The sequence below is a fragment of the Malus sylvestris genome, chromosome 12, assembly GCF_916048215.2.
Source record: "Malus sylvestris chromosome 12, drMalSylv7.2, whole genome shotgun sequence".
In the NCBI taxonomy this organism is placed as follows: Eukaryota; Viridiplantae; Streptophyta; class Magnoliopsida; order Rosales; family Rosaceae; genus Malus; species Malus sylvestris.
The window spans coordinates 19024815-19052152 of record NC_062271.1 but is presented as its reverse complement, the minus strand read 5'-3'; the positions used below and the strand labels follow the sequence as shown (position 1 = coordinate 19052152).

Sequence of the window (27338 nt, the reverse complement as noted above, 5' to 3'; positions counted from 1 at the left end):
GTAATTGAGTTTATAGGAATTTCGATTTAAGGACCTCCAATTACTTGAAATGGTTCTTGGACAATATTAGTATCCTGAAGTGTTTCTGCATCAATTTGTGTCGAAGTTTTGAGGAGTTGATCGGCAAAGTTGTCGTCATCGTCGTTTTCATCAGGATCTCGGTCCAGAATATCATACACCCTTATGTGATTAATCCTCTGAACAACTTTCTATCCCCTGTAACACCCACCGCCATTTATAAAAATATAATTGTGTAATTACCCCAAAATATTTTAAATATATCATTTTGGTCCTATTTTGATTACCCTATCAGGATCTAAGCATTGGATTCCTTTCTTTCTAAATCTGCCACGTGGCAACACCCCCTTCACTCCCCTCACTTCTCTTTCTATCCCCCCCCCCGTGAACCCCTTCATTCTTCTTCTTCTTTTCTGTCTATCCCGTCTCTCTCCCTCTCAGATTTCTCTCATTTCTTTCCCTCTCTTTAGATAAATCATGCACGCACGCAGAGACACGCATGCTCGAAGAAGCCATCGCCATCATCCATTCCTCATCCTTCTCTCTCCCTCTTCCCCGTGCTACGTGGACGAACCCAGAAACCCAAAAAGGAACTCCGGCGAAGCTTCTCTATTTCTCTGGTTAGGTAAGCCTCAATTTACCTCTCTTCCGTCCTAAATTCATGCTGGAATGAGTTTTAATTGGGTTATATTGCATGATTTTGGAAGTTTTAGGACGAATCGAACTCGGGTGTAGGAACACCCATTTCCGGCGAACCGAGGGTGTCGGGGGAGATTCCGGCCATCTCCGGCTGTTCCAAGGTGAAAGGAAAGGTATAAAAATACTCCCCTCGTCTTGCTCTTCGTTTTGGTACCTAGATTGAGGTCTAGGGTTGTGTTTGGTGGTCGGCCGGAGTTGTTGAAGCTCCGATGTTCGTTCCCGGCGAGGCCAGGCCATGCAGGCTGGTTCCAAGGCAAGCGGGCCTTAGGCCCGTGTGGTGAGCCTAACCCAACTCCCCAAACCCATTTCCTTTTTATTGTTTTTATTTATTTGTTAATTGTTAAGACCCAAAAGGCCTTCGAGCCATTAGGATTAGGGTCCGTAGCCCACTAGTCCAACCTAAAACCTATTTAGGTTTTGTTATAATTAATTAGGGCCCTTTAGGCCATTTTCCTCTTTCCCTTTAAACCTTTTAACCTTAGTTTAAGCCCAAAACCCCTAAGGCCTTTTCGGCCCAACCCAATCTAAACCCAGTCTGACTTTGACCTTTGACCAGTTGACTCGGTCAACGGTCAGCGTTGACTTGGTCAACTGTCAGAGTTGACTTTGACTTTGACTTTGACTTTGACCGGTTAACAGTCAACGTTGACTTTTTGGGTTCGTCCAGGACCTCTCCTAGGCTAATTTCGACATCCTGGACCCGTTTTTGAAGTTTGTTTTCCCAAATTCAATCGTTTGAATAGAGTTTGACTAAATGTACTCTTTTATGTGAATAGGTGCAATTATTAACGGTGATTCCGTTATACCTTTTTGGTACAGCTTTGCACCATCGGTGTACGGTGAATGGACCCCTTCAAAAGCATGTTTTAATAATAGAAATGCATACATGAAAAACATGATTTAATACTTATGTTTTATGAAGTACTTTATGAGATAATATGCTTACTGAGGCTAGATTGAATTATTACTATTTTTCCTATAATCCATGTTCTTATAGAATAGCTGATGGATGACGATATGATATTTAGAATATGTTTAGAACACCTCTTTATAGTATAGATGATGGATGACTTTATACTATGAAGTTACTTTTCAATACAAATATGTTCAATGGTTTTGTACTTACCTTGTGGTCTTTTCCGCTGCAGGACGTAGGGATAGATTCCGGTCTGTCCCGGGCGACGGTTTGGTGTTGGCATAGGGTCTGGAGTGTGTTTCCTCTGGCTATTTAGCACAAGGATGGGGAGCTGGCAAGGGGCCTGTAGTGAATTTTCCTCTGACTGTCTGCTCAGAGACGGGGAGCCGACATGGAGCCTGGGGGTTATCGGACAAATCACTAGTGTTTATTACTTATACAAGTTATGAATTTGAGATACTGCACATCATGCTAGGTTTCGGAAAACCTATGTTTTTCATTATATATGTGTTTTCATAAATCTGGGGGTTAGTATGTTAATAACTGTTTTATTATATTTATATCAAATTGGTCCACTCATGTTTGTTTTGCACCCCCTTTAGGACCTACGAACGAGGATTACGATTTAAGCTACGAGGCATTTCCCTACTAGTGATCCAGTGTTATATTTCCTCCGCTTCGACATCTATTGTAATATGGAACATCTCTATATTAAATTCTGGTTGTACTCTGTAATAGACGTATGCTCTAACATTACGTGTTTGACCATAATTTTATTAATTAGCAGTTGAACTTTAGTATTGTGTTACTAGTTCCTTCTGCCTGTTTTAGCTTATTTATGAGCTTTTACTTAAATTAAATGTCTTTCGTCACCCTTCGGGTGTCGGCCAGCACGTAACCATCCTGATGTCCCGAGGACATCGGGATCGGGGCGTGTCATCCCTTCCCAGCTTTTGGATCATCGATGTAGAAAATTTGCTTAGCCATAGTTGCCAAAATGTACAGGTCTTCATTGTGTGAACATTGGGTAGTGTTTACCGATGGTAAACCATCGTTCGGTTTAACACTCTAATTCCTACTAGGGTTCGTATCGAACCAATGACACTTAAAAATGATGACTTGGCAACGATCTTTGTAAAGCAATTGGACCACACTTATTAGTTTGCCATAGAAATCAATGTCTGCAATATCTCCTGCTCCTGGGACATGCACACTGCAATTTTGAGTACAAAGCTTATCATCACACTCAACTCCCAAGAATTTTATGTCATTCACATGACACCCTGAGTACAATTCCGCGTTTAAAGGTCTAATAGCCAAGTTGTATAATTCATCAGTATACAAGGGATAATTGGTTTCCTTCAGTTTTTTCACCTAATTTATACCAAAAATTGACATGTTCGTTTTACCAAAATTTAAGACAACTAACATGCAATTATATTTTAGGACAAAACCAACAAAAAAAACCTAAACAACTTGCTTGTTCGCAAAACCAACAAGGAAACAGGTCACGGTGCTTCATGGCATATAAATGCGAATGATGTTCCCCCTTTATCAACTCTTCATGCTCATCCAGGTACTCAATTATATCGTCGCAATTGATAAGTACGAACCAATGAGCTACTTGTATGTCTCTTTCAGTGAACGAATCGTCTGGTACTAGTTCGCCAAATGGTCGTGCAATTTGGGCAAACATATATAGTTTTTGCCTTCTCACACCACTGTCATTATTACGGTGTGGTCAATTAAACACCGTCTCAACATCTTGTAAGTACATAGCACAAAACGTATTCATCTCAAATGCCACCTAAGCCTCCACAATTAATCATTCGGGCTCTGTTCCTTACTCTCTTCTTTAACTCACCCAGTAATTTGCAAAAATAAAATTGTGATGATTCAAATAAGTTAAATCGTCAATTGATCACAAATTAATTAATGACTAAGGACTTTATACCTTTCGATTGGATACATCCATTGATAGTTGACGAGTTTGGCAAGTAATGCCTCATCTAGCAAGTGAATCATCACGTGGATCATGCTTGTGAAGAAAGAAGGAGGAAATATTTATTCAAACTTGCAAAGGACTTCGACAATGTCAGTGCGTAACTGTTGTACATCAGACTTTTACAACATCCTAGCACATAAGTGAGAAAAAAAATCTCGCCAACAACAGAATATGTTTCACCATATCTTCTGGCAATAGGTGTCGAACACCAATCGGAAGCAGGTGTTGCAGTATGACATGACAATCGTGAGTCTTCAGCCCAGAAAATTTGCCCCCATCTACGTTTGCACATCATCCGATATTTGAAGCGTACCCATCTAGAAACTTTACGGAGGATAGAAACTTTAAAAACTCTTTCCTCTTCTTCGGTTTTACTGAAAAAGAAGTTAGCCCCTTTTTGGCTATCTCACCCTCCCTCGTCATCCATAAACGTGGCCTTATTCCTAATTGTTCCAAATCGATGCGAGCTTTGATCGTGTTCTTTGTCTTTCCCTTGATGTCTAATATAGTTCCAACCAGTGTATCAAACACGTTTTTCTCAACATGCATAACATCGAGGTTGTGGCGCAGTTTTAACTTGGACCAGGACAGCAGCTCAAATAACATACTCGTGTGTCAAGTTTAGATGGGTGTCTGGTCTGGTCTTATTTACCGATTTGCCAAATGGACCAAAATCCAAACAATTCAAGTGCGATAAAATATTTTCTTTGAACCATTCTCTAAGTCTTGGTTGAATCTCTGTTCCGTCGAAGAATGTTATTTCATTCTAATGCCACTCGTGGTCCCACGGAAACAATCTACGATGTCTTAGGTAACAAACTTTCCCGGCGTGCCAATAAGACGTTGTGTTTTCCTTGCAAACTAGGCATGCCAAATAACCCTTAGTACTCCACCTAGACATCATAGCACACGCGAGAAAATCATTTATAGTCCACAGTACTAATGTTTGCAAGGTGAACATCTACCCAGTTGCTTTATCGTATGTCAGAACTCTATTTTCCCATAAATCTTTTAGCTCATCGACCAACGGCCACAAATGAACATCAATAGACTTGCCCGGATCCTTGGTTATCAACATAGTCATCATCATATATTCTTTCTTCATGCATTTCCAAGGCGGCAAATTGTACGGAATTGCGAAGATTGGTTAAGTGCTGTGGTTTAGGTTTAATACACCGAACGAATTAAATTCGTATATGGCCAGCCCCAATCTTACGTTCCACAACTCTCGGGCAAAATCGGGGTACAAACAATCAAACTTTTTCCATGCCTCACCATCAGCTGAATGCCTCATCAAATCGTCATCCACCTGTCTGTACATATGCCATATCATGTCACTAGCAGTATGCGTCAACATATAAAACGTTGAAGCCTAGGCTTTATTGGAAGATAACGCATAAGTTTTTATGCGTTGTTCTGTTTTGAGCTGTCATGTTAAACCTCGACTCTTTGCATATAGGGCATTTATCTTGCGTTTCATTCTCCTTATAGAACAATACACAATTATTTTTTACATGCGTGAATTTTTTCATAGCCTAATCCCAGACCATTCATCACCTTCTTTGCACTTTTGTGATCTTTAGGCAAACAATGGTCCCTTGGAAGCATCACCTTGAAAAGGCCTAAAAAATAATCAAAGCACTAATTGGACATACGAAATTTTTTTTTTCCATGCATCAACTCCACAATAACCGTCAGTACCGAAAAATCCTTGCAACCGGAGTATAATTCTTATTTTGCACTTTTTAGTAGTTTTTCATAATTTTTAAATGCTCCACTATCCATGCTTTGAGGGACGTCATCTCCCTCTTCCTGATCAAAATTGGTCGAGGCGTCTGGAAAAGCATCATCTAGGATATCCATAATTTGTTTGTTTAGATCAACATAAGATTCAACTGCCTCAACTAATGGGGTCACATGTGAAGATGAAGGATGTACTAGTTGTTCCCCATAAGATTCAACTGTCGTACTAAATGGTATCGAACATTTTCATAATACTCAACCATTTAATTGTTACAGCTCCTACACGGACATCGGATTAAAAGTGAACCCTAGTTGTGTGCCATTGCGAAATCAAAGAATTGATTTATTCCATCCAAGTATTCGTCTACACATCTGTTAGGATTCTATATCCACTGTCTATCCATATCGTCTGCGAAAAAAAAACAAAATCACAATGGTTACAAACACTTCAATTATAACATGCCACCTTATGCCTCAAATAAGGGTCTTATCCCATTTGGGAATGCATGACTACATGTCGTATTTTATGACTCTATCAGATTAGATTTCAACATTGAAAAATTTTGGTAGCATATCCATGCAGTTCTTCAAGTGCAGCACATATGTACTAAATACGTACGCAGCACTCGAAGAACGCACATACATGCTACCAAATTTCTCCTTATCGAAATCTAATCGGTGCACCGCAAACTAGGACACATAACTGTTTAATCCCAAACTGTCCAAAAATTGGGACAAATCAAGAATTAAACGGACCGCAGTCATGCTTTTGCTTCCATGCGTGAAATCCAACTAATTCTCAAACGGGAAACTAAGTTTTCATGAAAATAACGTACGAAGTTAATACTTAACTTCGTGCAAAAATGTTTGTATATAAATAAATTGTATCACATAAATGCTAAAAAAACAAATAAAAAACTACATTTAATGTAAATGAAATAATCGAAGAAAATATACCTCCTAATGTGTTCCTCATCGATAGTCGTTAAAAAAACACCTACACACAACAAATTTAATTTTGTTAGTTCCATTGTGTAATTTTCAAAAAAAAATATTGAAAACAAATTTGCTTACCAAATGATATATAGGTGATGAAGAGCGGGAGCACGAGATGGAGTGTTCAAGCTAAGGGAGGAGGAAAGACAGTGAGCTGAGGAAGGAGAGGCAGAGCTGCAAGGAATTTGCAATTTTTGCCTCTCTGCGTCTGGGAAGCTAAATTAAATTTCACACTCTTGTGCGACGAAGCATTTGTCCCTCAAAATCTGTATATTCGAATACATGTCGCCAAATCTGTTCTCCTTTACCACCTATTTTTTACCCACCATGCGTGACAAAACATTCGTCGCGTAAAAATCCACGTTCTGGCACCAACTCATGGCAAGTCCCATGTTTTCTGATAACCTTTATGCGACGACAGTGTAGTGTCACACAATTCCACTTTGAGCGACAAAAAAGTAATTTCGTCGCTATTTGTTTTTTTTTTTTTTTTTTTTTTTTTTTAGTTTTAAAATACTTTTTTTCATTTATTACTTTATTCATTTTAAATCACATACACACTTAATAAACAAAGCATTAAACCCGAACAAATCTACAAATGTTTAAATTAGTTAAACATTCATGCATATTTAATTAATATAATCGTTTATTACAATAATATTTTATTCAACAAAAACTTAAAAATTGCATATTAAAAATTAAAGTTCATAAATAAAAAATTAAAACTCAAATGTTATTATTTAATTAAACATAAAAGAAAAACATAAATAAAATTCTATTTCGCCGCTAGTGGTTCTGGTATTCAGTTCAGTTTTGTCTCACATTCAACATAAAACTTCCACTCCTAGAAAGATGATTTGAATATGTTGTCGATGCACTTCATCAAATTTGGGTCACTTTGGTCAATGTCCCAATCAGACTCTAACTCATCGACCAAGTGCGTCTTTATCTCCTCGAGGACGGCTCTCCAAGACTCCCAATTCGCACTTCATTTATCACGCACTAATACCCACACATCGTGCATAAACTTGTTGCACATATCTGACTTCTGAATTCCCATCAATTCTTCATAATTGATTTGGTAGCGGCTCTCTCCAAAACTGTATCGGACCACAAGCGCAGCTCTTTTTTTTTTCTTGTCTACTAAAAAAAATTATATTAAAAATAATAATGCAAAGTATAAAATGTATAGAAAACACATAATTAATTTAGTGGGTATTACCTTTTCCGAAATTCTTGCCCTCCATCCTCTTCGATGAAGAAGCACTTGAGTCAGCCATTGTGCTTAAGTTTGAATAACAATTGGAATTGTAATCTGGAAAAAAAGTTTGAGAAATATGGAAATTGAAACTCGTTATTTATAGGAACCTTGGCCACCTTGTGTGACGAAAGCTTCGTCGTGCAAAACCGAATTCTCTTCAATAGCATTGAATCCTCTGACTCAGAAAACTGACCATCTAGAGTAAAAATCTTGCTTGACGAAAGCTTTGTCGTGTAAAAATCCAACGTCGTCGCCCCTTGATTTCACCCTTACGCAACGAACATTTTGTCGCTCAAAACGTATAGACTCGAAATTTAGCGGTAAATTTAACCGTGTTTTTTTTGCTGCTTTTACGCGACGAACACTTCGTCACAAAAGGAAATAGGCGGGACAAATAAGTAATTTGTCGCACGTACTTATTGCGTCGAATATTTCGTCGCGCAAAATGTTTAGCGACGAACAGATACGTAATTGATTATAATTATGAAATTTACGTAAACATAGATCTTTATAATCTATATTTACATAAATTTCATAGTTACAAAGACTTATTCAATTATAATATTTATTCTAAAAATAATAGAAAACTTAAATAATGTAAATTAACCAATTCAATTATTTAAACAACAAAACATGAATTAAAGGCTAATTAATTAAGTCCAAATACTTAAGTTAAAATAAAACCTTAAAAATAAATATTGTCCTTAAAAATATAAATTTAAAACTACTCCGCTGGTCCTCCATTCCACTTCACGTCATAACGACACTGCTTGTAACCCATCTTCAACACCTCATCCATCAACTTCATCAACTCTTCGTTCGAATCATCAAGAGTATAGTTACACTGTTACACATATATGCAAATAATTATTTACAACATATAAAAAAATAATTTCACAAAATCAATTATTTTCAACATTTGTCACACTTACTAATAGTTGATCCATAACCGCCTTCTTCACGTCCTCAGGCACAAATTTCCAAGAGCGCCACTCAGCAGTAGGACAATTGTTCTGCATTCCTAAACGAATCGAATGTGCAAACTCCACATATTACGTCATATCATGGGGCCTGGGGGCATGCTGTTTCTTTCCACCATTCGATCCCGGACTGCCGCTCTCCTACTATCCCTATTATCGGTCATCAGATGTACAAAACAATGTGAAGAAAACTACAAAACAATATGTTGCTTATGAAGAACATGTATCACTTTACGAGACGAAGCCTTCGTTGCGCATAACCTTTGAGCGACGAAACGTTCGTCGCACAAAGTACGAAATAAATACACAATAAATACCACTACTTTAATGCCACCGACCATCACCTTGCGCGATGAAGTTTCATTCCTCAACATTATGGGCGACCATAATTTCGTCGCGTAATTAAGTGGTAATACGCAGTAAATACGATGCCTTAAACGCTAACCGATTGTTTCACAGTGTTTTTGCGCGACGAAATCTCGTCCCGCAAAGGTTTTAGCGACAACAGTTTTGTTGCGTAAACCCTTGTGCGATTAACTGAAAATATTTATTTTATTCTTCCAAATTAATAATAATTTAGTGTAATTATTTAATAAACCATAAATAGACTAATAAAAAAAAAACTATTCTAATCGTCCGCTGGTCCAGCTACTCCGTGCCACTCTGCGTCACGTTCAACATCAAACTTCGACTCTCGAAAACGATAGTTAAACACGACGTCGATGCACTTCATCAGATTTGCGTCACTTTTGTCAATGTCCCAATTAGGTTGATATGCAAAAATAAATAAATTATAGAATCAAATTGGGCTATTTTGCTTTGACGATGCAAATTTTTGTCGTCTCTAATTTTGACGGAAATGCACCTGCAAAATAATCAACACCTTTGATCAAGGACTCAAGCCTTATGAGCCCACAAGGTGCTGGGGGGGTTAGGCTAATGGATCTCCGATGCTTAAGTTAGTTTCTTTAATAAGAGTAAGTGTTTAGGCAATCACCTCTATAATTTTTGGAATTATTTTAGGATTCACAATTATGACTCGTCAAAATAACAAACATGACATAAAAAGGATAAATACGATCCGTTTGCCATTTGCCATGTCTAATAATAAGTATAAACAATGCATGATTCATAGAAACCTTCAATTTAAGCAAATAAAAAAGGTGTAAAACGACAAATCATTCTTGGTTTTTTGTGTAGCAAGTCAAGTCGTGACGGCAAAAACCAATGCCCTCTCTTTCAAAACCCAGTCAACGATCTGGTCAAGCCATCGTCCCAAGCAACGCGAAGCCACAAGGAGTTGCACTTTCGTAGGAGCCCTGGAGCCACCAAATAACATGCGGAAATTAATGTCTTTTTGAACATCAAGAATTCAAAACCATGTCTTACTCCACACCGATAGGACCAAAATATTTGTCTTGCATTTGGTTTGATTTGATTTATTAGCAAAGTACAAAAGTAGATGCAAGGTCAAGCAATATTTTGGATCAAAGTAAAACCAATTCACCACATTTGATTTGTTGGTCAAGGACGTTCGGGTGGTTATGCAACCAGAAATGCTAATTATAATTCCATTTGGAACCGTCTCTTTTGATCTTTTCTTTACTTTTAAGATCTTTCAATATTACTTGATAATTCAAATTGACTATAGAATCATAATCGCAAGTTGAACGTCGCAATAACCGTCAAAATGGTACGAATTTGGGGGTAAAATTTTGACTATATAATCAAATGGACTATAGAATCATTAATTCAAATTGACAATTCAAATCGTTAAATCTGATAACTATAAATAACCGTCGGAATTGTACAAATTTGAGGGTAAAAATTCGGCTATATTTTAGATATGAAAAAACCGAAATTACTATTTGATTATGATTTCGAATATGATTAATTTGCAATAATTATAATATTTTCGTCTTCAATATAATAAACAGAGATTAACTCTTATAAATATGATTAATTTTTGTGGTTACGAAATAAATATAACATTTTCGTCAGTCGTTGCCGTCTTTGGTCCGTAATCGCAAGTCGCAACAAGAGCACTTTAATTCTCCTTCGCTGGGCCCCACGTGGCCAACCATTCGCCGTTCCCCATGTGGAAAAATGTGTGTCTTTCACTTCTGTTGTTGTCAGTATATTTTATCTTCAATTATTCGGGTTTGTTTGTTGGATTCACTTTTCCATCTTTAATTTCAAATTATTTTAATCCCCCTCAGTGCGTTTGCAACTCTATCTCTCCGTACTCACACTCACTATCATTTTCGAGTTTTTCTCGGAGCCAATTTTTATGGTCTCTCCATCTCTCTTCCAACTTTTCAGACCACCATGGAGGTTTCCCTTCTCCTTCTCTCTCTCCTCCTTCTCGTCGTCCCTTCCTCTGCTCAAATGCCAGGTACCCTTCTCTCTCTTTTGAATCTTTATACTTTACTTGCATGATTTTTTTTATTTTTTTATTTTTGCAATGTTTTCTTTATTGAACTTATTTAATCTCAATAAGAGCATGAATTTTGAGTACAATTTTAGCTTGTTTTCTTAGTTATTAGAAAAACCTTGTTCTTAGATTGTCTGGAAATTACTTTAGAAGTATTGAACTGATTTAAGCCCAATAAGAGCATGAATTTTTAGTATTTTGAGTACAATTTTAGCTTGTTTTCTTAGTTTTTAGAAAAACTATGTTCTTATACTGTCTGAAAATTACTTTAGAAGTGAAAAATTAGCTTAAGTTTTAATGAATTCAGTCATTGATTACAAGTTTCTAATTTTTTTTATTAAACCCATGTTTTAGTTTTACTCAGTTAGTCCAAATTCCTTGTATAAAGTTCCTTCCTTGTGTAATTTGAAGCAGGGTTTGTGAGTTTGGATTGTGGAGGTGAAGAAATTTTCACTGATGCTCTGGGTGTGGAGTGGACTCCTGATCAGCTCAATTTTGGCGAGACGTCCTCTATAGCTGTTTCCAATGAGACCAGGAAGCAGTACTCGACGTTGAGGCATTTTCCGGCGGATTTGAGAAAATATTGTTACACATTGAATGTCAAAAGTAGGACTAGGTACCTTCTAAGAGCGACATTCTTGTATGGTAACTTTGATAGCAATAACTCTGACAGCAATAACGTTTATCCCAAATTTGACATTTCTGTTGGGGCAACCCATTGGTCTTCGATTGTAATTTCGGATGCCAATACAATGGAGATGCGCGAGCTTATATTTCTGGCGATGAGTCCTACTGTCAGTGTATGTTTATCCAATGCTACGACTGGACAACCTTTTATATCCACTCTTGAGCTTCGACAATTCAATGGTTCCATGTACTATTCTGAGTATGAGCAACAGTTCTATCTCAGTGTCTCTGCCAGGATTAATTTCGGTGCAGATGATGAAGCACCAGTCAGGTATGCTAAGTTTATCTGCTTAGGAGGGCTTCACAGCTTACTTCTTGAAGTAGGTATTGGTCCAAATGTATGTAACAAACTACTGTGAGATCAAACTTTGTAATATTCCCTGATTTAGATAGAATATCTGAGCTAGGAAGTTTGTAGTCCGAACTCTTTTTGCTTTGACAAAGATTTGTGATTTTGAAGGATATGTATTCTGTGAATTTCAGGTATCCTGATGACCCTTTCGATAGAATATGGACATCAGACTCTGTCAAGAAAGCGAATTACCTCGTCGACATTGCTGCTGGAACCAAAAAAGTGTCAACCAAGTTGCCAATTGACATTAATAGGGATGACAGGCCACCCGAAAAAGTTATGCAGACAGCTGTAGTTGGCACAAATGGAACACTGACTTACCGGTTGAACCTGGATGGTTTTCCTGGTTTTGGATGGGCATGCACCTACTTAGCAGAAATTGAAGATTTAGCTGAAGCTGAGTCTAGAAAGTTTAGGCTAGTACTTCCAGGAAATACTGAACTCAGCAAAGCTGTTGTTAATATTGAAGAAAACGCCCAGGGAAAATATCGTCTCTATGAACCAGGGTTTACAAACTTATCCTTTCCATTTGTATTATCATTTAAATTTGCCAAAACAGCCGATTCTTCCAGGGGACCGCTCTTGAATGCAATGGAGATAAATAAATATCTGGAAATAAATTATGGTTCTCAAGATGGTAAGATCCCCAGTAGTATCTGGATGGCTTATGGCTTCTCTTCTCCCTTGATGCTATGATGTTTACTGCTAATTTTGCACGATTTACTGCTATTAAGCGCATGCCCTTGTTCATCATTCCCTGAAAAAAATCTTTTGAATCTTTCCTGTTATATGTGATACTTGGTTTGTATGATTTTCAGGAGCTGTTATTTCTAGTTTTGTTTCACACTACTCATCGGCAGATTGGACTTTGGAAGGCGGTGATCCATGCCTCCCAGTTTCATGGTCTTGGGTTGAGTGTAACTCAGATCCACAACAACAACAACAACAAAGCCTTTTCCCACTAAGTGGGGTCGGCTATATGAATCCTAGAACGCCATTGCGCTCGGTTTTGTGTCATGCCCTCCGTTAGATCCAAGTACTCTAAGTCTTTTCTTAGAGTCTCTTCCAAAGTTTTCCTAGGTCTTCCTCTACCCCTTCGGCCCTGAACCTCTGTCCCGTAGTCACATCTTCGAACCGGAGCGTCAGTCGGCCTTCTTTGCACATGTCCAAATCACCAGAGCCGATTTTCTCTCATCTTTCCTACAATTTCGGCTACTCCTACTTTACCTCGGATATCCTCATTCCCAATCTTATCCTTTCTCGTGTGCCCACACATCCCACGAAGCATCCTCATCTCCGCTACACCCATTTTGTGTACGTGTTGATGCTTCACCACCCAACATTCTCTGCCATACAACATCGCTGGCCTTATTGCCGTCCTATAAAATTTTCCCTTGAGCTTCAGTGGCCTACGACGGTCACACAACACGCCGGATGCACTCTTTCCATCCAGCTCGTATTCTATGGTTGAGATCTCCATCTAATTCTCCGTTCTCTTGCAAGATAGATCCTAGGTAACGAAAACGGTCGCTTTTTGTGATCTTCGCTAGATTGCTCCGGTCATTAGTGTGGATAAGTATATAAATGGATAGAGATAGGAAAGCAAACACAAGATGTACGTGGTTCACCCAGATTGGCTGCGTCCACGGAATAGAAGAGTTCTCATTAATTGGGAAGGGTTTACACAAGTACATAGGTTCAAGCTCTCCTTTAGTGAGTACGAGTGAATGATTTAGTACAAATGACATTAGGAAATATTGTGGGAGAATGATCTCGTAATCACGAAACTTCTAAGTATCGGAGTGTGGTGTCGTCTTGACTTGCCTTATCTGTCTCATAGGTAGATGTGGCATCTTCTCTGGAAGTACTCTTCCTCCATCCAGGGGTGGTATCTTTAACTGGTGGAGATGCACAAGGTAATGTATCAATTTCATTTGAAGCTTACTTGTAGTTTCAGGCTTGGTCAAGCGCGATACAAACCATGTAGTAGGAGTCCCCCAAGTCGCCGAGCTAGGGGGTCTGCTGAAAGCGTTGACAGACAAGGTAAGCAATCAGAGCTCCGACTGATTGTTCACCTTCTCCCCATCTTGCAGCAGCATGAAGGATAAAGAGAAGAAAAATGAGAAGAGATGATATGAGATACTTTTGCTTTTGAAGAAGTAACTTTCCACAGGCTTATTCTTGAACTGAGCTGGAGGGTTTTCTGGTTTCCTCCAGAGTATAAGGCCGACTGAAGAATTTGAGGGTCAAAACAAGTCCATCAAATCTAGAGTACGTTCCACCCTGCTGATATGGGATACTTTTGCTTTTGACAGAGTAATGGATGTATCGGCACGTGTGCTGTTACGCTTGTCTCCACATGCTTCCTTGTATCCTTCGCACTTGCCCTATCTGTTCCTCAAGCAGATGCGGAATCTTCCCTGGAAACATAAGATGATGAAGATGAGTACTCGAGAGCAATGCCAGGTAAGTAATCAGGTAAGGGGTTCCAGGCAGTCAGTTCCTGGCTGGAAGCTTGATTCCAAGTGCTGACTGATTGCTCTCTTTCTCCTTGTCTTGCAGGTAAAAACAAGGCCAAAAGAAAAAACAGGGAAAAAGCATGATATGGGATACTCTTGCTTTTAACCCTGATGATATGAGATATTCTTGCTCTAGTATAGCTTGTTTGCAGAGGTATTATCGGGGGGAAAGAAAGCTGAATATTTCGAAAGGCTTTGTTGGGAGTGCCCTCTCAGATATGATGAAGGGTTGAGCATTTTTGCAGGTCTGCCTGTCCGTTGGGGATGGAGGTCGACATATATAGGCGTCTCCCTAACAACAAGTAGTAATGCTATTCCTTTACCCTGCTTGGTCATAGCACGGTAGTGGGAGCTGCCAGTTTCACATGTTTTAACTCTGTCAGAGCACTTTGAAAAAGTGGTCTGGTATCTGGCTCTCGAGATTCGGAGAACGATGCCTCTTCGATTTTTGAGAAAGCAATTATGCTGGGGGTCTGACTCTCGAGATTCGGAGAGCAGTGTCTCTTCGATTTTTGAGGAAGTAATCATGTTGGGAGTCTGGCTCTCGAGATTCGGAAGACGGTGCCTCTTCGATTTTGGAGCAAGCAATCTTGTTGGGAGTGTTGTCTCGAATGTGAGTAAAGGTTGGACATGTTTGCTAGTCTACCTTGCCACGAAGCACAAAGGTTGACACACAGGGACTTTCCAATTATCCAGCAATGGTACTGTTCCTTTACCCTCTCTTCGATTTTGAGAAAGTAGTCATGTTGGGAGTCTGGCTCTCGAGATTCGGAGGACGGTGCCTCTTCGATTTTGGAGCAAGCAATCTTGTTGGGACTGTTTTCTCGAATGTGAGTAAAGGTTGGGCATGTTTGCTAGTCTACCTTGCCACGAAGCACAGAGGTTGACACACAGGGACTTTCCAATTATCCAGCAGTGGTACTGTTCCTTTACCCTTGTGGGTAATAATATGGTAGCTAGACCTTCAAAATTTATGTGTCTAAACTTTGTTAGTGCCGTTTCTTTGCTATTCTTTTACCTTTCTTGGTCAGAGCGATGTAGTTGGAGCTGCAAGCTTCACGTGCTCAACTTTGGCAGAGAACTTTGGCAAAGTGATCTGTGGTACCCATGAGTTATTGTTGCGTGTGGGAAGTGGGTGATTGAACAGTAAGATTCATGTGCTTTCTACTTCACCAGAAGTCTTCGACAGAATGCCCATAATTTCTGCAAAGCTGAGTGTGCGTGTGACAGGTGCTGACAAGGCTAGAAAAGTAGGTGCCTCTTCGATTTCTGAGATCGGCCCTCGTGGTCTCTGAGCAGCCCAGCTTTTGAGAAAGCGAGCGCCTCTTCGATTGATTCGGAGAATGGTGCCTCACCGATTTTTGAGAAAGCAATCATGCTGGGGGTCTGGCTCTCGAGATTCGGGGAGCAGTCTCTTCGATTTTTGAGAAAGTAATCATGTTGGGAGAGTGGCTCTCGAGATTCGGAGGGCGGTGCCTCTTCGATTTTGGAGCAAGCAATCTTGTTGGGAGTGTTTTCTCGAATGTGAGTAAAGGTTGGGCATGTTTGCTAGTCTACCTTGCCACGAAGCACAGAGGTTGACACACAGGGACTTTCCAATTATCCAGCAATGGTACTGTTCCTTTACCCTCTCTTCGATTTTTAAGAAAGTAGTCATGTTGGGAGTCTGGCTCTTTAGATTCGGAGGACGGTGCCTCTTCGATTTTGGAGCAAGCAATCTTATTGGGAGTGTTTTCTCGAATGTGAGTAAAGGTTGGGCATGTTTGCTAGTCTACCTTGCCACGAAGCACAGAGGTTGACATACATGGACTTTCCAATTATCCAGCAGTGGTACTGTTCCTTTACCCTTGTGGGTAATAATATGGTAGCTAGACCTTCAAAATTTATGGGTCTAAACTTTGTTAGTGCTGTTTCTTTGCTATTCTTTTACCCTTCTTGGTCAGAGCGATGTAGTGGGAGCTGCAAGCTTCACGTGCTCAACTTTGGCAGAGAACTTTGGCAAAGTTATCTGTGGTACCCATGAGCTTATTGTTGCGTGTGGGAAGTGGGTGATTGAACAGTAAGATTCATGTGTTTTCTACTTCCCCAGAAGTCTTTGACAGAATGCCCATAATTTCCGCAAAGCTGAGTGTGCGTGTGACAGGTGCTGACAAGGCTGGAAAAGTAGGTGCCTCTTCGATTTCTGAGATCGGCCCTCGTGGTCTCTAGGGAGCCCAGCTTTTGAGAAAGCGAGCGCCTTTTCGATTTCTGAGATCGGCCTTCGTGGTGTTTGAGCAGCCCAACTTTTGAGAAAGCAAACGGCTCTTCGATTTCTGAGATCAACCCTCGTGATCTCTAAGCAGCCCAACTTTTGAGAAAGCAAACGCCTCTTCGATTTCTGAGCAGGCGCCTCTTTGATTTCTGAAGCTCCGTCGAGTGCAGATTTTTATAGAGGCTGGCATTAAGTTCCAAAGCACACTTGAATCTCCACCAGTAGAAGCTTCATTCTTGCACTTCTAAGATCTTGATTTGTCCGACCTCTTCTCTCTTCAACACCTTTGAAAATGTCTGGCCCCTCCGACCGTCGTTTTGACTTGAACCTTGTTGAAGAGGCAGCCCCGCCTTCTCCAGACAACATATGGCGCCCATCCTTTGTCTCCCCAACTGGTCCTCTTACCGTTGGGGATTCCGTGATGAAGAATGATATGACCGCTGCGGTGGTGGCCAGGAACCTTCTCACTCCCAAAGATAACAGACTACTTTCCAAACGGTCTGATGAGTTAGCTGTTAAGGATTCGCTGGCTCTCAGTGTTCAGTGTGCAGGTTCTGTGTCTAATATGGCCCAACGCCTATTTGCTCGAACCCGCCAAGTTGAATCATTGGCGGCTGAAGTAATGAGTCTCAAACAGGAGATTAGAGGGCTCAAGCATGAGAATAAACAGTTGCACCGGCTCGCACATGACTATGCTACAAACATGAAGAGGAAGCTTGACCAGATGAAGGAAACTGATGGTCAGGTTTTACTTGATCATCAGAGATTTGTGGGTTTGTTCCAAAGGCATTTATTGCCTTCGTCTTCTGGGGCTGTACCGCGTAATGAAGCTCCAAATGATCAACCTCTGATGCCTCCTCCTTCTAGGGTTTTGTCCAGTACTGAGGCTCCAAATGATCCCCCTCCGGTGCCTTCTCTTTCTGGGGCTCTACCGACTGCTGAGACTTCTCCTAAGCAACCTTTGTGAAGGCTCCCTCTTGTGTGTTTATTTTGACTCATGTATATGTACATATTTGTAGCTTATCGGGGATATCAATAAATAAGCTTTCCTTCATTTCAACGTATTGTGTTAAATACACCAAAGCCTTCTTCGCTAAGTTCTTTGAATTTGCTTTTGTTGAAGCTTGTATGTTGAAGCTTTCTGAGTGGAGCATGTAGGTTGGGGTAGTGTTCCCTTAATTTCCCGAGTGAGGAAAACTTCTTGGTTGGAGACTTGGAAAATCCAAGTCACTGAGTGGGATCGGCTATATGAATCTTAGAACGCCATTGTGCTCGATCCTGTGTCATGTCCTTCGTTAGATCCAAGTACTGTAAGTCTTTTCTTAGAGTCTCTTCCAAAGTTTTCCTAGGTCTTCCTCTACCCCTTCGGCCCTGAACCTCTGTCCCATAGTCGCATCTTCTAATCGGAGCGTCAGTAGGCCTTCTTTGCACATGTCCAAACCACCGTAACCGATTTTCTCTCATCTTTCCTTCAATTTCGGTTACTCCTACTTTACCCCGGATATCCTCATTCCTAATCTTATCCTTTCTCGTGTGCCCACACATCCAACGAAGCATCCTCATCTCCGCTACACCCATTTTGTGTACGTGTTGATGTTTCACCGCCCAACATTCTGTGCCATACAGCATCGCCGGCCTTATTGCCGTCCTATAAAATTTTCCCTTGAGCTTCAGTGGCATACGGCGGTCACACAACACGCCGGATGCACTCTTCCACTTCATCCATCCAGCTTGTATTCTATGGTTGAGATCTCCATCTAATTCTCCGTTCTTTTGCAAGATAGATCCTAGGTAACGAAAACGGTCGCTCTTTGGTATTTCTTGATCTCCGATCCTCACCCCTAACTCGTTTTGGCCTCCATTTGCACTGAACTTGCACTCCATATATTCTGTCTTTGATCGGCTTAGGCGAAGACCTTTAGATTCCAACACTTCTCTCCAAAGGTTAAGCTTTGCATTTACCCCTTCCTGAGTTTCATCTATCAACACTATATCGTCTGCGAAAAGCATACACCAAGGAATATCATCTTGAATATGTCCTGTTAACTCATCCATTACCAACGCAAAAAGGTAAGGACTTAAGGATGAGCCTTGATGTAATCCTACAGTTATGGGAAAGCTTTCGGTTTGTCCTTCATGAGTTCTTACGGCAGTCTTTGCTCCTTCGTACATATCCTTTATAGCTTGGATATATGCTACTCGTACTCCTTTCTTCTCTAAAATCCTCCAAAGAATGTCTCTTGGGACCCTATCATACGCTTTTTCCAAATCTATAAAGACCATGTGTAAATCCTTTTTCCCATCTCTATATCTTTCCATCAATCTTCGTAAGAGATAGATTGCCTCCATGGTTGAGCGCCCTGGCATGAACCCGAATTGGTTGTCCGAAACCCGTGTCTCTTGCCTCAATCTATGCTCAATGACTCTCTCCCAGAGCTTCATTGTATGACTCATTAGCTTAATACCCCTATAGTTCATGCAATTTTGTACGTCGCCCTTATTCTTGTATATAGGCACCAAAGTGCTCGTTCGCCACTCATTTGGCATCTTCTTCGTTTTCAAAATCCTATTGAAAAGGTCAGTGAGCCATGTTATACCTGTCTCTCCCAAAACTTTCCACACTTCGATTGGTATATCGTCTGGGCCTATTGCTTTTCTATGCTTCATCTTCTTCAAAGCTACAACCACTTCTTCCTTCCGGATTCGACGATAAAAGGAGTAGTTTCTACACTCTTCTGAGTTACTCAACTCCCCTAAAGAAGCACTCCTTTCATGTCCTTCATTGAAAAGATTATGAAAATAACCTCTCCATCTGTCTTTAACCGCGTTCTCTGTAGCAAGAACCTTTCCATCCTCATCCTTGATGCACCTCACTTGGTTTAGGTCCCTTGTCTTCTTTTCCCTTGCTCTAGCTAGTTTATAGATATCCAACTCTCCTTCTTTGGTATCTAGTCGTTTATACATATCGTCGTAAGCCGCTAACTTAGCTTCTCTGACAGCTTTCTTCGCCTCTTGCTTCGCTTTTCTATACCTTTCACCATTTTCATCGGTCCTCTCCTTGTATAAGGCTTTACAACATTCCTTCTTAGCCTTCACCTTTGTTTGTACCTCCTCATTCCACCACCAAGATTCCTTTTGGTGTGGGGCAAAGCCCTTGGACTCTCCTAATACCTCTTTTGCTACTTTTCGGATACAACTAGCCATGGAATCCCACATTTGGCTAGCTTCCCCCTCTCTATCCCACACACATTGGGTGATTACCTTCTCTTTGAAAATGGCTTGTTTTTCTTCTTTTAGATTCCACCATCTAGTTCTTGGGCACTTCCAAGTCTTGTTCTTTTGTCTTACTCTTTTGATATGTACATCCATCACCAACAAGCGATGTTGATTAGCCACGCTCTCTCCTGGTATAACTTTGCAATCCTTACAAGTTATACGATCCCCTTTCCTCATTAGAAGAAAATCTATTTGTGTTTTTGACGACCCACTCTTGTAGGTGATCACATGTTCTTCTCTCTTCTTAAAGAAGGTGTTGGCTAAGAAGAGATCATATGCCATTGCAAAATCCAAGATAGCTTCCCCATCCTCGTTTCTCTCCCCAAAACCATGGCCACCATGAAAACCTCCATAGTTGCCTGTCTCCCTGCCCACGTGTCCATTTAAATCTCCTCCTATAAATAACTTCTCCGTCTGAGCAATTCCTTGCACCAAGTCTCCAAGATCTTCCCAAAATTTCTCCTTCGAACTCGTATCCAACCCTACTTGAGGTGCGTACGCACTAATCACATTGATAAGTTCTTGTCCTATTACAATCTTGATTGCCATGATTCTATCTCCTACCCTCTTGACATCTACAACATCTTGTACCAAGGTCTTGTCCACGATGATGCCAACACCGTTTCTCGTTCTATTTGTGCCCGAATACCAAAGTTTAAACCCTGAGTTTTCTAGATCCTTTGCCTTACTACCAACCCACTTAGTTTCTTGTAGGCACATAATATTTATCCTTCTCCTCACCATAACTTCCACTACTTCCATAGATTTTCCCGTTAAGGTTCCTATATTCCACGTTCCTAAACGCATTTTGCTCTCTTGAACTCTACCCTTCTGTCCTAGCTTCTTCACCCTCCCCCGTCTAATAGGATCAAAGTACTTCTTTTGTGTGTCCCGGGTAAAGTTGATAGGAGCATATGCTCCCAAACAACTTTGAATGGAGTCGTTCGAAAAGAAGTTTCTATGGCCCCCTTGCTCATTTAACACTGCATCCGGGTGCCGATGGAGATACAGCGACCCTTGCTCACTTATCACTGTGTTCGGGCCACACAGCGCGCCACTTACGGGTGACGCCCTAGCTTTAGCGCGATTTTGTTCTGGATTCATTTTCATAAGGATTCGACGTGATCATGGAGTGCCGGCTGTCGACTACCTGACGCCCTCCCCCTCCTCCTTTATCCGGGCTTGGGACCGGCCATGTAAGACATAGGCGGAGTTAGTGTAACTCAGATCCACAACCAAGAATAGTTAAAATGTAGAGCTTATATTTATAATTAAAATGTATAGCTTATATTTTTCTAGTTAAAGTTATTGTATGAATTACTTCTGTTTCTGCATAGGTATCTAGTTTGGAGCTGACAACTGCTTTTGTATCCCTTTGCTTGGCAGAAAATTATCTAGTAAGAATATTACTGGGAATATCCCTTCAGACTTGACAAAGTTGAACAGTTTAGAAGAGTTGTAAGTTTCATTTTGCATTCTTGTATTTCTGAATGGTATTGCGTGTTTTCAAATTTAGTTTTATAAAACTTGTTCTTTTTAGTGTCGTTGTTAATATTTGTGTTCCAATTACAGATGGCTTGACGGGAACTCACTGACTGGTACAATACCTGATTTCACTGGATGTGTGGACTTGAAGATTATGTAAGTGATCTCACTTATTCTAACAATGCTTTTTAAAGAGCTAATACTAATAAAATAGCTTTGCATTATACAGTCATCTTGAAAACAATCAGTTGATGGGCGGACTCTCCTCTTTCACGAACCTACCAAGTTTGAAGGAACTGTAAGTGTTCCGCGACTCACATGTAGTTTACTTCAAATTGAGGGAAAAAATGTGTGTGAGACTATGTGGCAGTTGTTCTTTCAAGCCATGAGTCACGTGGCCCTCTTTGTGAATATTATTATCATTTAATTAAATGATTTTACTGAAATAGTGGATAGTATATAAAAAGTGGCTTCCGCCGCATGCTTCTGGCACAAGTTATACAATAACAGACTTCAGTAATTTTTCTGCTTAAAAGACCTTCAATGTGTGGGTGCCAGTGTTGTAATCTATGTTATATATTGCCGTCCCATTCCTAACAACTTAAGTTTATGGCTCTAGTAGTTGTCTAACATGGTATTAAAGTTCAGGTTGCTTGATACCTGGGTTCAGGACCTCCGTTCCCCAGTTTCTTCTTATTTTTTTATTGCAAGGAGCATGTCTGATAAGTTATACAAGAGGCTACACATGAAATAAGATGTTAGCGGGAACTACATTTTGGGTCATTCCCTAATCGTTTAAGTTTTCGGATGTGTTGTCTAACGGTAATTTTGTAGTTGTACATTTGCATATGTAAAGATAGGCTAAGATACATTGCTCCAAACATTCTGTGTCTATTTGTGAAAAAAGAAAATAGATGATTATTATGATTCAGAACTTGGAAAATAAGTAACCCCGTGAAATTTTTTGTGCTGCTCATTTTGTTTTTATTTTTCATTTTTTCTAATCAATGTCTGACATGCTGTTTTTTATATAAGATCTTAATCTTGGCGAATCTGATGCTGCAGGTATGTGCAAAATAATATGTTAACCGGAACTGTGCCATCAAGTCTTCTGGATAAAGCGGTTAATATGAAGTGAGTATCACTTTTTGCAGATATAGCTGAAGAGCATAAGAACAAAATCATAAGTAATTTCTAGAGCTTAAAATCAGTGTAAACCTTGCCTTATATTTATCTTCTTCATCTATAGTAAAAATCGGTGTGTCCTGGAGTAAGTACACGTCTTAAATTATATCCTTCATCCTGTATATTGTATATTATACCCAAGTACATCTTTATCTTGATTCATCAAATCTCTCGCTCTCTCTATTCTAATCATCGGGGCCTTGTCTAGGACTTACGCCAATGTATTTATCTTCACTCTATGTTGTCTCATGACAGCTACACTGGAAATGTTAATCTGCGGAAAGGGAAAACAAGCGGGAGCCGCAATAACATTATTATCGGTACATCAGTTGGGTCTGCTGTCTTGGTCATAGCTACTATTGTATCTTGCATACTTTTACGCAAGGGAAGGAAGAAATACAAGCATGGTATGAGTCTGAAACAAAATTGGGGTTTACATGGTTTTTGTTTCTCTTAATTTTCAGTTTGCTTGAATGCAATGACATTATTCTAACTCACTACAGACCAACTTGGGAATCAACCTGCGCAAGGAATACATTCTTCTAAGAGTGATGCTCCTAAAGAATCTGCACACTGCTTCTCTTACTCCGAAATTGAAGAGGCTACCAGAAAGTTTGAGAAGAAAATAGGTTCGGGAGGTTTTGGAGTTGTTTACTACGGTAAAATGAAGGATGAAAAGGAAATTGCAGTCAAAGTTCTAACGAGTAATTCCTACCAGGGAAAGCGAGAATTTTCAAATGAGGTTAGTTTTTGTATTATTGGACATCTTTTACATTTTTTTACATTTCAGGTTGCTTTTTCTTTCTTTGAGGATGCTCAACCCTGTCTATTTGCTACTGTGTGCCTGTTTGTATCTTTCTATTTATTGAACTTAGGGATGGCAACGGTTTGGTTTGGGAACGGAAATGCTATATCCATCCCCATAACCACGAAAATTAATCATATCCATAACCGTAAATTAACGATCGGAGATTATTCATAACCATACCCAATGGGTAACAGATTTCTCATCTAGTGTTGAAGAGCATTATCCATAACCATGGAAAAAATGAATCTTTTTAAAATTTCCGCGCTGTTCCCTTCTAGTGTTGAAGATCATTCATAGAAGAAATTTGGTTTCGTAATTGTTGTCATATCCTGTCACTTTGGGTTGATATATTACTGTTGGACATCAAAACTTGGAAATGTGTGGACTGACACATGCTTCGATATCATCTAGGTAACTCTTCTTTCAAGGATACATCACAGACACCTGGTACAGTTTCTTGGGTATTGCCAAGAGGATGGAAGAAGTATGCTGATCTACGAGTTCATGCATAATGGAACTCTCAAGGAACATCTTTATGGTAAGCTTGCTTCTTGTTGATGGAATCTATTGGAATTTGGACGGCTAACGAGTTTTGAATTGTTCGTAGGCCCATTAACACACGAACAGAGTATCAATTGGATCAAGCGCCTTGAGATTGCTGAAGATGCTGCAAAAGGTCTAATACGCTAGAAAGTTCTCGTTAGTTATTACTTCTTTTCAATTTAAGCAGCAGCAAAAAGTGCTTCTTCCTTAGTATATTAAATTTATACATGGTCTTTCTCGTGGTTGTTCAGGAATCGAATACCTTCACACAGGCTGTGTTCCAGCTATCATTCATAGAGATTTGAAAAGCAGCAACATTCTAATTGACAGACACATGAGAGCAAAGGTTTCAGATTTTGGTCTTTCCAAACTTGAAGTAGACGGAGCATCCCATGTGTCAAGCAAAGTTCGGGGCACTGTAGGGTATCTGGATCCCGAGTAAGGCCTTCTTTTCCATAAAAGTTTATGTTTTTCGTTGAGATCAAATCTGCCATCATTGAGATAAGTTAAGTAATAAATATGTTACTGCTTTGTTGTCATGTGATTGTTAAGTGCTGAATGGCTTTGGTAGAGTGCTCCAGTTAGTCATTAATTTGTGTTATAAGCTGTCAACGCTTTAGGAGATAGGTTTGTAGCGACGGCACAATAGTTATACACACTGTGTTACAATTTCATTTTTTACCCCATATTTCTGAGTGTTAAAATGACTTCTTTGTTCTCGTTGGTGTTCAGGTATTACATCTCCCAGCAGTTGACAGACAAGAGTGACGTTTATAGTTTCGGTGTCATTCTTCTTGAGCTGATATCAGGTCAAGAAGCGATTTCTAATGAAAACTTTGGTGTTAACTGCCGTAATATAGTGCAATGGGTAAGTGTAGTTTGCTTTGCATTGCAATGAAGTATTCGAAACTTTTGATCACTTGCCGTAAACTTTTGATCAGTACTAATACTGAAAGTAAAACATTGGCATAATCCTAGAATTACCATCGTTGTGAGTTGCTCCCTTTCTTACCTGTGAAATTGGTTGTCACAGGCAAAATTACACATCGAGAATGGCAACATTCAAGGAATAATCGACCCCTCGCTGGATGGCGAATACGACATCCAGTCAATGTGGAAGATAGCCGAAAAAGCCTTAATGTGTGTTCAAGCGCACGGATTTATGAGGCCGCCCATTTCAGAAGTTCTCAAGGAAATTCAAGATGCAATCTCAGTGGAAAGGGATGCTGCAGTAGTAAGAGAAGGTTCCTCAGATGTATCAAAGAATTCAATCCATTCTTCCTTGAACACAGGTTCCCTGGATCTTGGCAGAAATGACAATTTATTGTCGATCGATGAGTCTATCGCCCGGCCAACTGCTCGATAGTAATTCGGTTGCCATACACGACGTACAAATATGTTTTTTTTTTTCATCTCCTATCGTAATTTTAGATAAAAATTTACGTATCGTTTCTAGAATTTACGTATCACCTCTAGAATTTTTAGAATTCTTTTAAGCTCCACAATCACGACTCGTCAAAATAACAAATATGACATAAAAACGATAAAAACGATTTGTTTGCCATATCTAATAATAAGCATAAACAATGCATGATTCATAGGAGCCTTCAATTTAAGCAAATAAAAAAGGTGTAAAACGACAAATCTTTCTTCGTTTTTTATATAACAAGTCAAGTCTTGACAGCGAAAATCAATGCCCTCTCATTCAAAACATAGTCAACCATCTGGTCAAGCCGTCCCAAGCAACACGAAGCCACAAGGAGTTGGGCGTTCGTGGGAGCCTTGGAACCACCAAATAAAATGTGGAAATTAATGCCATTTTGAACATCTAGAATTCAAGACCATGTCTTCTTACTCCACGGCAATAGGACCGAAACATTTGTCTTGCATTTGATTAGATTTATTCTTGTCATCTATTAGCAAAGTTCAAAAGTAGATGCAAGGTCAAACAATATTTGGATCAAAGTAAAACCAGTTCACCACATTTGATTAGTTGATCAAGGACGTTCGAGTGGTTATTCAACCAATGACGGTCCTTGGTATCAAAATTTATGATTGAAACAAGATGAACGTAAAGCTTGAAAAGAAAACCGATGATAGTTGAATGATACTTTAATTTTAACTATTGAAATTCTTTTTCGGGGTGATAATTTTCAAATGGTAGTATAATTAGGCTTAAGCTTCTTTGACTAGAGTAAATGTACTCTCTACACTCTTTTTTTCGTAATTGACTCAATGTTTTTGTAATTTAGTTCAAATTTTCACTTGCATGTATAAACTTAAAAAAAATGAGGGTGACAATGTTTAATTTGTAAAAAGAAAAAAATGATTATAAAAATACTCACATACTATATTCATACCTTATGTCACGGCTAGTGATTACAAGCTTAACTAAAATATAAAGAGAAATGCTAATTATATTTCCATTTTGAACCGTATCTTTTGATATTTTCTTTACTTTTAAGATCCTTCAATATTACTTGATAATTCAAATTGACTGTAGAATCATAATCGCAAGTCGCACGTCGCATGTAGAGATGACAATTCAAACCGTTAAACCTGATAACTGTGAATAATTGTTCGAATGGTACGAATTTGGGGATAAAAATTCAGTTATATTTTAGATATGAAAAAAAACCAGAAATATTATTTGGTTATGGTTTTAGATATGGCTATAGGAGTCCTTGATCCGTATCTATTTCCGAATCCGACCCAAATAATACATATTATATATAATATAATTTATATATAATAAATACACTATTGTATTATATATATATATATATATATATATATATATATATACCGAATCTATTACCTTGAGAATTAAAAAAAATGCATTTTGTGGGAGAGATCAATGGTGCTTATGGGAGAGATCAAACATCAGCCAACATGATGTAAGGCGCAGTGGAGAGAAAAAAAAAATGAAATAAGAACAGAAAATTAGGATAAAAAGAATGGATAGGTAGGGTCCACTATCTCCTAGTGCGAGGAAAGGTTTGAAAACCCTATAAACTTTTGTTCTAATACCAGCCTACAATGTAGACACTAGAAAGAACAAAGATGCAGACTCTTAAACAAGAGAAATGCACATAAAAATGAGTTTACAACTCTAATATCAATATGATAATTCAAAACAACTTCTCCCCTTCTTCTTTACAAATACAAGTATTTATAGGT

General features: G+C 39.3%; 1 protein-coding gene and 1 long non-coding RNA gene across 2 annotated transcripts; both read left to right on the top strand.

The window, feature by feature from the left end:
- The first annotated feature begins 1460 nt into the window (after positions 1 to 1460).
- On the top strand, positions 1461 to 2222 carry LOC126594450 (uncharacterized). The gene is made up of 2 exons (XR_007613271.1): positions 1461 to 1556; positions 1866 to 2222. It is a non-coding gene; the product is annotated as an uncharacterized LOC126594450 (long non-coding RNA).
- An 8612-nt stretch (positions 2223 to 10834) lies between these two features.
- Positions 10835 to 25604, top strand: LOC126594444 (probable LRR receptor-like serine/threonine-protein kinase At1g67720). Its single transcript, XM_050260760.1, has 16 exons — positions 10835 to 11013; positions 11464 to 12010; positions 12223 to 12728; positions 12910 to 13026; positions 21374 to 21389; positions 21524 to 21595; positions 21710 to 21778; positions 21852 to 21920; positions 22688 to 22756; positions 23063 to 23214; positions 23311 to 23549; positions 24027 to 24153; positions 24223 to 24291; positions 24410 to 24596; positions 24891 to 25026; positions 25192 to 25604. Exons 1-16 carry the CDS (start codon positions 10947 to 10949, stop codon positions 25522 to 25524), a joined length of 2775 nt encoding a protein of 924 aa, XP_050116717.1. The 5' UTR covers positions 10835 to 10946; the 3' UTR covers positions 25525 to 25604.
- Positions 25605 to 27338: the final 1734 nt, after the last annotated feature.